At 27.6% G+C, this 16091-nt stretch overlaps 4 protein-coding genes and 1 pseudogene across 4 annotated transcripts in view; 3 read left to right on the top strand and 2 right to left on the bottom strand.

The window, feature by feature from the left end:
• Positions 1-2218: 2218 nt before the first annotated feature.
• Positions 2219-5002, top strand: LOC108752731 (odorant receptor 43a-like). Its single transcript, XM_018493764.1, has 6 exons — positions 2219-2456; positions 2774-3245; positions 3532-3631; positions 3847-3966; positions 4622-4777; positions 4943-5002. Exons 1-6 carry the CDS (start codon positions 2219-2221, stop codon positions 5000-5002), a joined length of 1146 nt encoding a protein of 381 aa, XP_018349266.1.
• A 764-nt stretch (positions 5003-5766) lies between these two features.
• LOC108752730 lies at positions 5767-8002 on the top strand (annotated as a pseudogene).
• A 2000-nt stretch (positions 8003-10002) lies between these two features.
• LOC108752879 (odorant receptor 43a-like) lies at positions 10003-12761 on the top strand. Its single transcript, XM_018494051.1, has 6 exons — positions 10003-10243; positions 10502-10973; positions 11260-11359; positions 11575-11694; positions 12344-12499; positions 12661-12761. The coding sequence occupies exons 1-6, from the start codon at positions 10003-10005 to the stop codon at positions 12718-12720; spliced, it is 1149 nt and encodes a 382-aa protein (XP_018349553.1). The 3' UTR covers positions 12721-12761.
• Positions 12762-13048: 287 nt separating this feature from the next.
• Positions 13049-14099, bottom strand: LOC108752882 (39S ribosomal protein L52, mitochondrial). The gene is made up of 4 exons (XM_018494054.1): positions 13936-14099; positions 13724-13793; positions 13281-13413; positions 13049-13210 (listed from the first exon to the last, which is right to left on the bottom strand). Exons 1-4 carry the CDS (start codon positions 13979-13981, stop codon positions 13049-13051), a joined length of 411 nt encoding a protein of 136 aa, XP_018349556.1. The 5' UTR covers positions 13982-14099.
• Positions 14100-14364: 265 nt separating this feature from the next.
• Positions 14365-16091, bottom strand: part of LOC108752878 — a 2400-nt gene continuing 673 nt past the window's right edge. The window contains exon 2 of the mRNA XM_018494050.1: positions 14365-15577. Coding sequence (XP_018349552.1) covers positions 14449-15577 — 1129 coding nt within the window. The 3' untranslated portion in view covers positions 14365-14448. The remainder of the gene's footprint in view (positions 15578-16091) is intronic.

Raw genomic sequence — 16091 nt, 5'->3', positions numbered from 1 at the left:
ATTTATTTCGGTTACATTTTTATATAATTTAAGATTTAACGTTTATAATTTAAATAGCTCCAGAATTTAAGATGCCCCTTATATCATTACAAACACATTACACCCATCAGAAATTCCTATCCTAAACGAAAACGAACGACGTCATCAAATTTATTTTCCTCTCTCTTTTTGATGGGGTTCGTAAGCAGGTAAGAAGATTAAGTAAAATCACATCGCCGAAATTATACCTTAACATCCTGCTGAACCAGCTCTTAAAACCTCACAAAAATGTCTTGAGCCGTTTTCTTATTTGCTTCGTCAATAATATGCGAAACAAACGACATCTCATCGCAAAATTAATCTTCTTTTTGCAGATTGAGAATTATTTAAATTTAATATCTATTATAAAAAGATAAATTTTTCGACACTCCATTATTGTCTATACGTATGGTTCGTGTATTACATGTACATGTGATAGAAGAAAGAAGAAGATAATGACACATACTAATAATTCGAAAAGCAATAATTTTCGTACTTTAAGCGTTTTTTTTCTTTTCCTTTAAACGTTTTAATCTCGTCAGAATTCTTTTATATAAATCATAAACAGCTTATATATTTTTTCGCACATTCAAATTAGCACACACAAATTATCACTGTCACTTATTTCTTCCCATCCTTCTCGTTACGTGGCTATATTTCGACTGGCTGCTGGAAACAGTCTACAGCTATATGTTCATTAATAATGTACCATCAAAATGTCCAGGACAGCAACCCTTTTCTTTTTCAACTACAAAAATTTTTTAGCAACACAAAAAGTCTCTACAAGCCGTGCGTTTCCACGGGAAATTTTCAATGGCTTTATTTGATACCAACAAACTGCTTATTATTACTTATTTCCTTGCATTGTTCTTGTTTTGTGGTTACGTCTCGAAACTCTGTATGGTACAAACGAATTGCAGCTACAAAGTATTAATAATGTACTGCCAAAGTGTCTAATAAACGATCATACTTTTCTCTTTCAACGATGAAATTTTTTAGCAACGTAAAAACTATATCTACAAGCTGTGCGCTTTCCACGGATCTGTTGAAATTTTCAGCAATTTGGCTCATTTCATCTTCTTATTACGAACGTAAGCATTTTATGGGCGGTTGCGACCCTTCATCTATGAAGTTTTTGTAAAAGAGAAAAATACGAAACAATATAAAACGTATAGTTTGACCAGACAATAGCCTTTGAATGCTCGTTTTTGTGCACTTATCATTATAATTTATACATCATACCCTTTCACCGAATGAATACTTTGACCAAACGATAACAGCACATGTTCTTTCTCATTGCTACAATATTTACGACGGCGCAATGTACAGTTTCAAGAGTTTCATTGAGAACATGCGTGTGTAATAATGTTCAGAAAGAGAAAATAATATTGTTGATGAACAAAGATCAGTAGTAATCCTTGGACTATGGATCGTTCACGCGAATATCATGGTGTTATTTCTAGTTAATAGTTTTAACAAAATATAAAAATTATAATGATATAATTCTATTGAATATAAAATAATACTTCTCCATACTATAATTTAAAATGATTGTATTAAATGTTTATTTGTATAAGAAGATATGCATTGGAAAGCAAAATACAATAAGACGTTACACAATATTTTGTATGTTATCATTAAATTAGTTTGCTGCATCTGCAATAAAATAATTAAAATATAAGTATATCATTTTTATAGCGTCAGAATTCACAAAATGTTTTATTGTACTTTGCATTTCTTTTTGTCTCTCTTTCTCTCTCTCTCTCTCTCTCTCTCTCTCTCTCTCTCTCTCTCGTATTTAACACATTTTTTAATCGATAAGCATGTATTCTTATATAAAAATTATATATCTGTGAATTCTTATGTCAATTTTATACTTAATATTTTAATTTAAAAGGATATCAATTTTTGAATATTATTAATTTAATATTTGAATTAGTAATTTTTTTATTGAATTAGTAATTTGTTACGAAATAATATAATTGTGTATATACACATACACACACACAAACACACACTACACTGTGCGCTTGTGTAAAATCTCTGTAATTTTCAGGATTTTTATTAGAGTATATAAAGTTATGAAAACATAAGTAAAGTTTTACAGTCTAAAAAAATATTTTAAGTAAATTCCAATATTTTTTTGTTTATTAATTGATTTCGTATAGATTTAGAATGGGCGATCAGTATAAACCGCTGCATGTTGAAAATTGTCGGTATGTGGCCACAAGAAAGCAAAGATCAGCACGAAGAATTATTGTCGAAACTTCAGTTCTTACTTAACATCATTATGTTGATTTTCGTATTGGCAATTCCGGCTTTAGTGTCACTGATAAGAGTATGGGGCGACATGATATTGATGATAGATAATTTACAATACACCTTACCTCTTTTGATAACAATGCTAAAAGTCTTCATTATGTGGTACAAAAAAGAAGGTATTCAAACAATTTTCTATGCTTTTCAATAAAAAAAGTTTAGTTTTTTAAGTGCATCGTGAATATTGTACAACTCTAGATAAGAAATGCAGTTTCTTCAATCCAATTGAATCTAAAAAAAAGTAAAAATGGACCGTGCTAAAACACACTTTCAAATAGATTCAAATGGATTAAAATTTCAATCCATTTTAATCCATTCTCGTTCACTATTAAAATAAATTATTAGTTGAACTGAGAGATGTAGTATCAAAAGATAATATTATAAAAAAATAATAATAATTTCACGTATGTATATTAAAAACTCATTACTTTCCTAGCTTTATCGCCGTTGATTAATATGATCGTGAATGATTGGATAAAAGTGAAGATGGAAGAGGAGCGAATTGTCATGTTAAAACAAGCTAAAATCGTCCGTTTACTCACCATATGTGGAATACTCATGATACTTTTTACAATGCTAATGACTGTTCTCTCTTTTCCTTTTGGCCGGACACTTAGGCACGTAACCAATCTTACTGATCCAATTGGAAAGCCTTTGCCAATACAAACGTACTATTTACACGATGTATCTAGCAGTCCGAAATACGAGCTAACATATCTGATACAAACAATCGGACTAACTACATCTGGTCTCTCTTATACCGCAGTCGACAACTTCCTTGGACTTCTGATCTTACATATATGCGGCCAGATGGAGAATCTACATCTGCGATTATTGAATTTGGGAAAAAATTCAAATTTCAAAGCGCTTTTAAAGTACAACGTAAAAGATCATATTCGCTTGATCAGGTCCTGAATTGAAAACATTCACAAGTATTCAAAATCGATTTGTCGGAACTTTTCTCTAAAGAAATTCTATAAAAAATATATCAAATTTGATTTTAAAAAACGCAATTTTGCCTTATGCTATAATTTAAATATTTTAGAAATAAGCCATAAATGTAAAAATTAAAATCTTTTAAAATAATAGAAATTAAATTTGTTTAAATCATTTTATAGAAAATGTATAAACAATATTTTACATAACATTTGAAATTCATATATTGTTTCTTATTTCATAATATCTATTTTACAGATCTATAGAATCTATTGATAACACATTCAATTTAATGCTACTCGGTCTGTTATTCTTTTTTGGTATATTGTTTTGTTTTGATGCATTTCTAATAATTAACGTAAGTAATACAGCATATATCATATTGCTAAGATCTAAGGTAGATATTAGAACTTATTATAATTAATTAATAAATAACAATATTGATGTTGTAAGATGCAATGCTGATCCTTTACATAGATGTTTTACTTTCTATAATTTTTCATGTAATATAACTTTCAAATCAATAAAATAATACATTTTAAAATATAATATATATAATTTTTAATAATTTAGGTTGTTGAGCGAGGTGGTCATTTGTCAATAATGCAATTGATTTGGTACATGTCCGCCACTATATGTGTTTTAATGCATACGTGTCTTTATTGTGCAGTCGGTGAACTTCTTGTGTCTCAAGTAAATATAGTAATAATGATTTCTTTAATAATAATTGCGAGAATAATCTAATTCTATACTTTAGAACGTTTTTACAATTTTAACTGTAAACGAAAATATTTTGTAACAATAATTATAATTTTCCAAAATATAAATTGTAATACGTCCATAATAATCGGGGTATCCTATTTGAAGCTTCGGACGCAATTATCTCTCAAACTATTCATAATCTCTTAAACTATTTCAAAAAATTGTTTCAGGTGGAACTTACTTTTGTTTATCATTTTTAGCTGATTTCGTATAAAAACAAACCAGAAATATATAAGTTAATTTTCACCTCTTTAATTATTAAAATCATCTTTTTATTAGTATTAATAAAATGCAATAATGTTAATTCAAAGAAATAAGAGGGTCTCTTTAGAAGATTATGTCAGTATATCGGCGACTATCCACTATTATTAAAACATATAGTAATGAACGTGGTAGTATTAGCTTGCAGTAGAAAAATAGAAATTATAAAATCGTACATTTTAACTGTAATTCAATCAATTTTTACAATCAAGTGACGTAATTTAAATAATTAATCTCACTTTTCTCTCATTGTGCGCAAGAAAGATTAATCCTTTAATCCAATTAATTTCTCAATAATGAATATATATGAAACATATTTTCTTAGTCTGAAAAAATATATCGCGCCACGTATGAATACGTTTGGTATACTCTGGAGCCAAAAGCAGCAAAAAACCTGACATTAATTATGCTGCGCACAAAGAAACCAGTCAATATTACAGCGGGAAAAACATTTCCAATGACAATGTCCACGTTCTGCAACGTGAGTTATATGACACATATAAGTAATATGTAAATTTTTTTATGATTTTACTTGAATCATTAAATATTGGTATTCTTTGTGAGATTATCATATGCGTCATAATTTCTTAATAGTATATATTACATTTAAATTTATGTTTTACCGTTAAAGATTAAAATGTTTCAGTTGCTAAAAACATCGGCGGGCTATGTATCGGTGTTGCTTGCCAATGCCAATCGAGATTAACGACACTATTAGAGGATAATGTAGTTAATTGTTTAGTATGTGTCATTGATGTAAAATTAAAAATAATACCTTTACATAAGTGTTCTTTGCAAAATATTATATGGTATATATTGGAAATCATGTAAACTATTCAAAATATATTTTCTTTGTATACCACGTTTCTTTAATATTGTCTTTTAATCACATGTATTTTAATGGAATGTGATCGAAGTATTGATTTTTATATCAATTATTGATCGCATAAGTAAAAGGATAGTAATGAAAAAATAAAACAATCATATGTAAGATAATATTTAAGAAGTATATTACTTTCTTATCTAATATATAGAAACTACTTTTTTATCGTATCTGTTTGTATTTGAAGTAGTAAATCTCCTTTAGGTTTCAATTTATTGTTCAGGATTTCTTGCCTCTCTTCTTTTTTCTTTTCCTGTATTCTAGCATGTCTTTCAACAGCAAAATCTACCTCTCTTACTAATTTGACAATTTTTGCCTGGAAATCAATAGAATAAAGAATACATAATTTTAAAACAAGTAATAATTTTTATATATTTTACATATATCGCATAACCACGCTGTTTATCTAAGCGTGCTTTTTGTCTTACTCCAAGAGGCGTAGGTCTTCCATCTTTAAATATCTAAAAAAAAGTAAAAATGGACCGTGCTAAAACACACTTTCAAATAAATTCAAATGGATTAAAATTTCAATCCATTTTAATCCATTCTCGTTTACTATTAAAATAAATTATTAGTTGAACTGAGAGATGTATTGGGTCGTCCGGAAAGGTCCGTGCGGAAAATACGCACAAACTTTCCGGACGACCCAATAGTATCAAAAGATAATATTATAAAAAATAATAATAATTTCACGTATGTATATTAAAAACTCATTACTTTCCTAGCTTTATCGCCGTTGATTAATATGATCGTGAATGATTGGATAAAAGTGAAGATGGAAGAGGAGCGAATTGTCAATTGTTGTATGTTAAAACAAGCCAAAATCGTCCGTTTACTCGCCATATGTGGAATACTCATGATATTTTTTACAATGCTAATGACTGTTCTCTCTTTTCCTTTTGCCCAGACACTTAGGCACGTAACCAATCTTACTGATCCAATTGGAAAGCCTTTGTCAATACAAACGTACTATTTACACGATGTATCTAGTCCGAAATACGAGCTAACATATCTGATACAAACAATCACATTAACTACATCCGGTCTCTCTTACACCGCAGTCGACAGCTTTCTGGGCTTACTGATCTTACATATATGCAGTCAGATATAGAATCTGCATCTACGATTATTGAATCTAGGAAAGGATTCGAATTTCAAAGCAGTTTTAAAGTAAACGTAAAAGCCGCTTAAGCTGGTTCTAAAATGAAAACGTTCAAACATGGATCCGTCAGACTTAAATCTCTTCTCTAAAAAAAATCGTTAAAAAATCTACCATGAAAGTTCGAGTTGATCAAAATAAAACACGACGTGCAATTTTGTTTTATACTTTAATTTAAATTTCTTAAAAATTAGTCATTAAAAAAATGTATAATTCAATCTTTTGAATGTAGGATTTTTAAAAAATCTTTATATTTTTATCTTTATATTTTTATATTTTTATAGAAAATGTATATAAACGTTTTACATAACATATAAAATTTATGTATTATTTTTATTTTACATTATATTTATTTTGCAGATCTATAGAAACTATTGATAATACTTTCAATTTAATGCTGCTTGGTTATTCTTTTTTGGGATCCTATTTTGTCTTCACGGATTTCTAATAGTTAGTGTAAGTAAGAATAATTATATAGCATTTTATTAAATAAATATTGCTAATTAGCAAATAATAAATGATTGATGTTGTAAGATGCGTTTATCAAAATAAATTGCTGATCTATTATAGATGTTTTACTTTTTACTATTACAACTTTTATGTAAATAACTTTCAAAATAATAAAATAAAATTTTGAAATATGATGTATACAATTTATAATAATTTAGATTGTTAATCGGGATGGTCACTTATCAATCTTGCAATTGGTTTGGTATATGTCCGCGACTATATGTGTTTCAATGCATATGTATCTTTATTGTGCGATTGGTGAACTTCTTGTGAGTCAAATAAGTATTACACTCGCGCCATGTCTTAACGCCGAGACACTACCGTCTCCAGATAAGAATGATTTCTATTAATAACAAGAACAAAATGCAAATCTAATTCTATGAGTCTGAGAACATTTTTATAAGTTTAATTATAAATTTAAATAGTTATATAATTTTTTGAGATATAATTATTTATGTTGGTATAGTATGCGGTATTGAAACCATGTAATAAATTATTGTAAAATTAATATAATCTTGAAAAATATATATAAATAATATATATAAATAAATGAAAATAAAGGATAATAAAGGGAAATAAAGAAAAATAAAGAGAAATATATATATAATTAAAGTAGGATATAAAATATACCTTTTTGTAACATCAATCAATTTTAATTCTCAATAAATCTTACTTTTCTATAACTAAGTATCACTTAAATAATTAACACCATTTCTTCTCCATTCAAGAAATTAATCATTTAATAATAATTTAATAATAAACAAATCCTTTCATAATGAAATAGATTTTTCTCAGTCTGAAAAAATACATCGCGCCACATATGAGTACGCATGGTACACTTTGGAGCCAAAAACAATAAGAAATTTGACGTTAATTATGCTCCGTACAAAGAAACCACTTAATATTACAGTGGGAAAAACATTCCCGATGACAATGTCTGTAACGTAAGTTATATGAAACGTATAAAATATGCAATAGCTTTTTTTTTATTTTACTTGAATTATATGATATTGTTTGAGATCATTGTATTCCTTATAATTTGTTAATATAAGTATTTCTTCCAAGTCTTCGATACTTTGTTAAATAATTAAATGTTTCAGTTACTAAAAACATCGGCGGGCTATGTATCTGTGTTGCTTGCCAATCGAAATTAATGACGACATAATCAGATATATAACTTAATAATCTTAATATATAGTCACTTATCTACATGCCACGATGATATAAAATTAAACATAAATTATTTATATAAATATGATGTGAAAAAGTTTTGCAACATGTACTGAAAATTATGCAGAGAACATTAGAAATATATATTTTACATATTATTCTCTAAAATGCATTTTAATTATATTATAAACCAATTCTGATATCATTAATAGCTTGCGCGTAAAGCAATAAAAATACAGAAGACCGTGATTTATTCAGAACAGCAGAAGATTTTCTCTTTTGAAATCTTATGTGTTCACAAAAAATTGCTAAAAATTGCTCCGATATCTCGAACTGAGAAAGAATTGACCAATCGCATTAGTCAAATAATCGAATTGTTCAAATGTACTTTGTTAAATCTTTCTTCATCTGGAAATCTCGAAGCGATTTCTACATCGGTGTGGGTATGTTGATAGAAAAAAGAAAAAACCTTGTAACATTAATAGTTTGAAAAGCAATTATAGCTTTCCAATTTTAAACATTGATCTTTTAATCTTTATTTTATTCTTATTATTATCATAAACTTGCGCTCACGTACCTCTTAGTAATAACTCGAATTAACATCGACAAATTGTCACTATTACTTATTGTCACTATTTCCTTCCATCATTTTCGTTATCTGGTTACGTCTCAACTGCTCGGTGAAACTACCTGCAGCTACAGATTCATTAATAATGTATCATCAAAGGGTCTAACAGATGGTAATTTTTTTCTCTTTCAGCAACGGAATTTTTTTGCAGCGCAAAAAGTACTGCAAGCTGTGCACCTTCCACGGATCTTCTGAAATTTTTATGATATGGCCATTTCGTCTTCTTATATTACGAACGTAAAAATTCTTTTTCTTATACGCCCAGTTGCGACCTTTCATTTACGAAGTCTTCGCTAAAAAGAAAAAAATACAAAATAACGACCAGTACCAATGAACTTCGAATGCTCGTTTTTGCGCACTCACCATTATAATTTATACATCCTACCCTTTCGCCAAATGAACACTTTGACGATAACAGCATATGTTCGTTCTGATTGCTGCAATATTTACGACGCGGTGCAATGTACCATGTTTCAAGAATTTTGTCAGAAGCATGCGTGGTAATAACGTTCAGAAAGTGGGGATGATATCGTTGACGAAGGACGATCAGTAATTCTTTGACCAATGGATAGTTCAGACGAATATAATGGTATTCTTTTTTGTTTAGTTAATAATTTTAACGAGACATATATTAAATATAAAACATTATTTCTCTGTATTACAATTTAAGATTGCTGTATTAAATGTTTATTCATATAAGAGAATAAGAGAGTGTATTGAAAAGCAAGACACAATAATTGACGTTTTAAATTTCAATACTGGGAAATATATTTTTGTTTTCGTATCGTCTAATAGATAATATATCTTACATATTATTAAATTAAGTTGCTGTATGTACAATAATTAAAAAAATAAATTTATTATTTTTATAGCATCAAAGTAAAAAAAAATGTTTCATTATACTCTGATTTTCAATTATTTCTCTCTCTTTTTCTCCATTTATTTTGTGTATTTAATATAAAGTTTTAAGTTGGTGCACATTACAAATTCTTATGTAAAAGTGATATAAATCTGTGTGGATTTATATTAATTTTATACTTAATATGTATTTTAATTTAAAAAATGAAATTTTTATTAAGAAATGATATAATTGTGTATATATATTACCTTCAATCTTTAAGAATGTAAAATACAATATACATATAAAACTATAAAAAAATATGTGAAGTTATGTTTTATATAACGTAAAATGAAAAGTAATATTCACAAATTCAGCTATCTTATAACAATATGTAAAGTCATATAAGAAAATATATATAAAATTTTATAGTATAAAATAATATTTAAGCAAATATAATTCTAATATATTTGATTAATTACACAGATTTAGAATGGGCGATCAGTCTGAATCGCTGCATGTTGAAAATTATCGGTTTGTGGCCAAGAAAAGAAAGTAAAACTCGATGTGAAGAATTATTATCAAAAATTCGATTTCTATTTAATGTTATTATGTTGATTTTCGTATTGACTATACCGGCTTTAATGTCACTGATAAGAGTATGGGGCGATATGATATTAATGATAGATAATTTACAATATACTCTGCCTCTTTTGATAACAATGTTGAAAGTTTTCATTATGTGGAACAACAAAGGAGGTATTTTATTATTTAACAACTGATTTATCTCAATCTTTTATATTTTTCTCTATTTTATTATTTTATTAAACTAATACGTAAATGCTTTGACTACTTTCTGAAACTATGAATTTTAACAAATATATACTACTCCATTATACTAAATCCATAAATTGAGTTGAGAACACGAGCACAATATCACAATATATATAATGTTACAAGAAAATAATATCACATATATATATATATATATATATTAAAAACAAATGATTTTCCTAGCTTTATCACCGTTGATTGACATGATCGTGAAAGATTGGATAAAAGTGAAAATGGAAGAAGAACGAATTGTCATGCTAAAACAAGCCAAAATTACTCGCTTGCTTGCTATTTGCGGAGCACTTATGATACTTTCTACGTTGTTGATAACCTTCGGCTCTTTTCTTTTTGGCAAGACACTTAGGCACGTAACGAATTTTACCGATCCGGTTGGAAAGCATTTGCCAATCCAAACATACTATCCGCACGATGTATCTAACAGCCCGAATTTTGAATTAACATATTTGATACAAGTAATCGGACTAACTACATCTGGTCTCTCTTATACCGCAGTCGACAACTTCCTTGGACTTCTGATCTTACATATATGCGGCCAGATGGAGAATCTACATCTGCGATTATTGAATTTGGGAAAAAATTCAAATTTCAAAGCGCTTTTAAAGTACAACGTAAAAGATCATATTCGCTTGATCAGGTCCTGAATTGAAAACATTCACAAGTATTCAAAATCGATTTGTCGGAACTTTTCTCTAAAGAAATTCTATAAAAAATATATCAAATTTGATTTTAAAAAACGCAATTTTGCCTTATGCTATAATTTAAATATTTTAGAAATAAGCCATAAATGTAAAAATTAAAATCTTTTAAAATAATAGAAATTAAATTTGTTTAAATCATTTTATAGAAAATGTATAAACAATATTTTACATAACATTTGAAATTCATATATTGTTTCTTATTTCATAATATCTATTTTACAGATCTATAGAATCTATTGATAACACATTCAATTTAATGCTACTCGGTCTGTTATTCTTTTTTGGTATATTGTTTTGTTTTGATGGATTTCTAATAATTAACGTAAGTAATACAGCATATATCATATTGCTAAGATCTAAGGTAGATATTAGAACTTATTATAATTAATTAATAAATAACAATATTGATGTTGTAAGATGCAATGCTGATCCTTTACATAGATGTTTTACTTTCTATAATTTTTCATGTAATATAACTTTCAAATCAATAAAATAATACATTTTAAAATATAATATATATAATTTTTAATAATTTAGGTTGTTGAGCGAGGTGGTCATTTGTCAATAATGCAATTGATTTGGTACATGTCCGCCACTATATGTGTTTTAATGCATACGTGTCTTTATTGTGCAGTCGGTGAACTTCTTGTGTCTCAAGTAAATATAGTAATAATGATTTCTTTAATAATAATTGCGAGAATAATCTAATTCTATACTTTAGAACGTTTTTACAATTTTAACTGTAAACGAAAATATTTTGTAACAATAATTATAATTTTCCAAAATATAAATTGTAATACGTCCATAATAATCGGGGTATCCTATTTGAAGCTTCGGACGCAATTATCTCTCAAACTATTTATAATCTCTTAAACTATTTCAAAAAATTGTTTCAGGTGGAACTTACTTTTGTTTATCATTTTTAGCTGATTTCGTATAAAAACAAACCAGAAATATATAAGTTAATTTTCACCTCTTTAATTATTAAAATCATCTTTTTATTAGTATTAATAAAATGCAATAATATTAATTCAAAGAAATAAGAGGGTCTCTTTAAAAGATTATGTCAGTATATCGGCGACTATCCTCTATTAAAACATATAATAATGAATGTGGTAGTATTAGCTTGCAGAAAAATAGAAATTATAAAATCGTACATTTTAACTGTAATTCAATCAATTTTTACAATCAAGTGACGTAATTTAAATAATTAATCTCACTTTTCTCTCATTGCGCGCAAGAAAGATTAATCCTTTAATCCAATTAATTTCTCAATAATGAATATATATGAAACATATTTTCTTAGTCTGAAAAAATATATCGCGCCACGTATGAATACGTTTGGTATACTCTGGAGCCAAAAGCAGCAAAAAACCTGACATTAATTATGCTGCGCACAAAGAAACCAGTCAATATTACAGCGGGAAAAACATTTCCAATGACAATGTCCACGTTCTGCAACGTGAGTTATATGACACATATAAGTAATATGTAAATCTTTTTGTGATTTTACTTGAATCATTAAATATTAGTATTCTTTGTGAGATTATCATATCATAATTTCTTAATAGTATATATTACATTTAAATTTATGTTTTACCGTTAAAGATTAAAATGTTTCAGTTGCTAAAAACATCGATGGGCTATGTATCGGTGTTACTTGCTAATGCCAATCGAGATTAACGACACAATTAGAGGATAAATTAATATAGTTAATTGTTCAGTATGTGTCATTGATGTAAAATTAAAAATAATACCTTTACATAAGTATTCTTTGCAAAATATTATATGGTATATATTGAAAATCATGTAAAATATTGAAAATATATTTTCTTTGTATACCGCGTTTCTTTAATGTTGCCTTTTAATCACATGTATTTTAATGGAATGTGATCGAAGTATTTTTATATCAATTATTGATCGCATAAGTAAAGGGATAGTAATGAAAAAATAAAACATATATAAGATAATATTTAAGAAGTATATTACCTTCTTATCTAATATATAAAAACTACTTTTTCATCGTATCTGTTTGTATTTGAAGTAATAAATCTCCTTTAGGTTTCAATTTATTGTTCAGGATTTCTTGTCTCTCTTCTTTTTTCTTTTCCTGTATTCTAGCATGTCTTTCAACAGCAAAATCTACCTCTCTTACTAATTTGACAATTTTTGCCTGGAAATCAATAGAATAAAGAATACATAATTTTAAAACAAGTAATAATTTTTATATATTTTACATATATCGCATAACCACGCTGTTTATCTAAGCGTGCTTTTTGTCTTACTCCAAGAGGCGTAGGTCTTCCATCTTTAAATGTATAATCTGCCATATTTGTCAAAAGACCAAAAGTATTTGGATTAACTGTTAATCCACGTCTAAAATATATTATATTAATTAGACAATTATAATTGGAAATTATACACATATCTGTTAATAGCATTAAGATCTATATCAATAAATTTTATACATAAAGTAATTCAAACACAACAAATTCTTACACTTTCGTATTTTCTACATATAGATATTATATAATAGATATATATATCTATTATATACATATATATAATATATATATAGATATTATATATATACTGTACAATAAATTTAGGCACGATTTTATGTTAAATATATCAGAATATATATTAATGTTCTCTATTTCAACATAGATAATTTCAGAAATCATACTTTTGTCTCCATTTCTGGTTTAAGTATTGTACGCAAGATTGATGAAACCCATTGACTACAATATTATAACCTGTAATAATGGATAATATGAATAGCCACCGATGATATATAGATTGGTAATTACAAACAATAAGTGATAATACCATAAGAAGAATTAAATATATCATTAATAAAGAACAACTTATAACCACAATAACTTCCTTAATACTAACTTATATGTCGTTCAACATGAAGCACAGCTCTAGCAGTTGATATCATATTTGAAGACAATGTTATATATCAATACGATATTAATTTATAAATGTTGCATATCAATTCAATACTTATTTAATTTCTTGTTGCAAATTCTATATATAGGTTAGGTTTATGCCCAGTAGATCTAACCAGCACTTTCTGTTGATATTTGCAGTGATACCAATATAAAACGACTGTTTCTTTTTAGCTACACATTAGCACACATTAGTTCATATAAGTATGACAAAAAATGGATGAATAATGTACTTAATAGGAGAATGTATTTATTTTATATAATTCAAATGTAAATAATGTAATAAAATACTACTACAAATAATGAGAAATACAACTATATTTGATATAATAAAGAAAATTGATAAATAAATTAATATTAGAAAAATGTTCGTTTATTTTATGTCTATTACATTTGTATATTACATAGTTGTTACATACAAAGTTGTTATCTACATTAATAATCTATAATTTGATATTCAATTTTGTACATTTGGAACGCGATATAAAAATTCTCCGTCGTCATCGTAATAACAATCGCTGATCCGATATGTCATTCCAGGTTTATAAAGATGCTTTGCGATCTTTATTGGCTTAGCATAGTTTAATTCTACGTCTACTTTTTTATTCCGCGCTATGATGGAAGTATTTAACAAATTGTCATCTGCTTCAATAATATTGAAGCTTCTATTTTTATCCTTAAAATCTATAGAAACATCTTTCTCAGATTGTCGTACAATTTTTGATGGAGCACCTTCCCCCGGATAAATTACTACATTGTCAGATGCTGTGGCAACTTCTGTACTCTGCGCTTCTTGACTAGCATCTACTTGCTTCCTGTATGCATTTAGGAGAGTGATACCTTCTTCCGGAGATTCCTCATTTATATCTTTCAATTTCACCTTTACAAATTCACCAAATGTAAGTAGCTTCTCTTTTTTTTTATTAAATGATATATCATGATTTTCTGAATCTGTACGCGATGTAGAAGATAGTTCCTTATTTAATCTACAAATCTCTGTACTTTCAATAACAGTCGTACTGTCGGTCGTAGTGCTTGCAGTCAATAAATTCTGATTTTCACAATGATTAGATTTATCTGTCAATTTACTTGAATTATGTTCTTGCGACAATAATTTCATATCCTCCTGTTTCTTATCGAGATAAGTTTGTACAATACTAGAGAACAACTGACTCTTTGGTTTCTTAAACTCTAATGTAGAGACAAACTGTTTCACTAATAATTCTCTGTCTGTCGAAATAATTTCCCTGTCCTTAAATTTCGTCAGATGTTCACTGAGTATAGGACTTAATGTAAGTTCACCCATCCGGAATTTTTCCCAATTTCGCTTCACCACATTGTCGTATTTCACAACCTTCTCTACTGATTTTGGCGACCATTTAGTGCGTAAGATTTTTCGTATTGTCTCTGGTAAAGCAGGAAAACTCTCGCTGAGTTTCTCTATTGTCCACTCTTCGGGATTGAAGTCATGTAACTTATGAATCAGTTTCTTTTCAGCAAATGTGAGGAAACGTGGTTCTTTCTCTTTAAAATACTTTTGAACAACAATTTGTTGTTTAAGACATTCTTTCTTGCTCTGCATCTCCCTGAAAAAAAATGTCTTATAATAAATTAATTAGACATCTTTTATTATATACGTTTTCACAATTTTCAACAAATAACAATTGCTTTCCATTTTCACACAAGTGATAATGAGTCTAAAGTTATATAAGTATTTTATACTATCCTCAGATGAGGATGTTATTACTTGCTTACTTTGATAACAAAATTATTGCATAACAATACAGGTTTATAATATATATCTCTCACTTTCAATGGATGCATTCCGAGTTATGTATGATTTATTGTTTTATCCTTCTTTATTATTTGATGAACAAGGACAAATGATGCATTATGTGCTTCATGCAAAACTTGGAACGCATCCAATAGTTAACAGGACTCAGTGAAATATGTAGTCTGTTTTTTTATTTCTATATTAGACTACTAGAATTCTCTTTCTAGTTTTTACCAAATATTAAACATATATTTATGTTATTTATCTGTATAGATCCATAATCTTGTACAGATTGTAAGTAGGTAAATATTCAATTGAAATTTCAT

Source organism: Trachymyrmex septentrionalis, unplaced genomic scaffold (genome assembly GCF_001594115.1).
Source record: "Trachymyrmex septentrionalis isolate Tsep2-gDNA-1 unplaced genomic scaffold, Tsep1.0 scaffold62, whole genome shotgun sequence".
NCBI classification, from domain to species: Eukaryota; Metazoa; Arthropoda; class Insecta; order Hymenoptera; family Formicidae; genus Trachymyrmex; species Trachymyrmex septentrionalis.
Note: the sequence above shows the minus strand (reverse complement) of the source record. Positions and strands in the feature narration are given on the sequence as shown.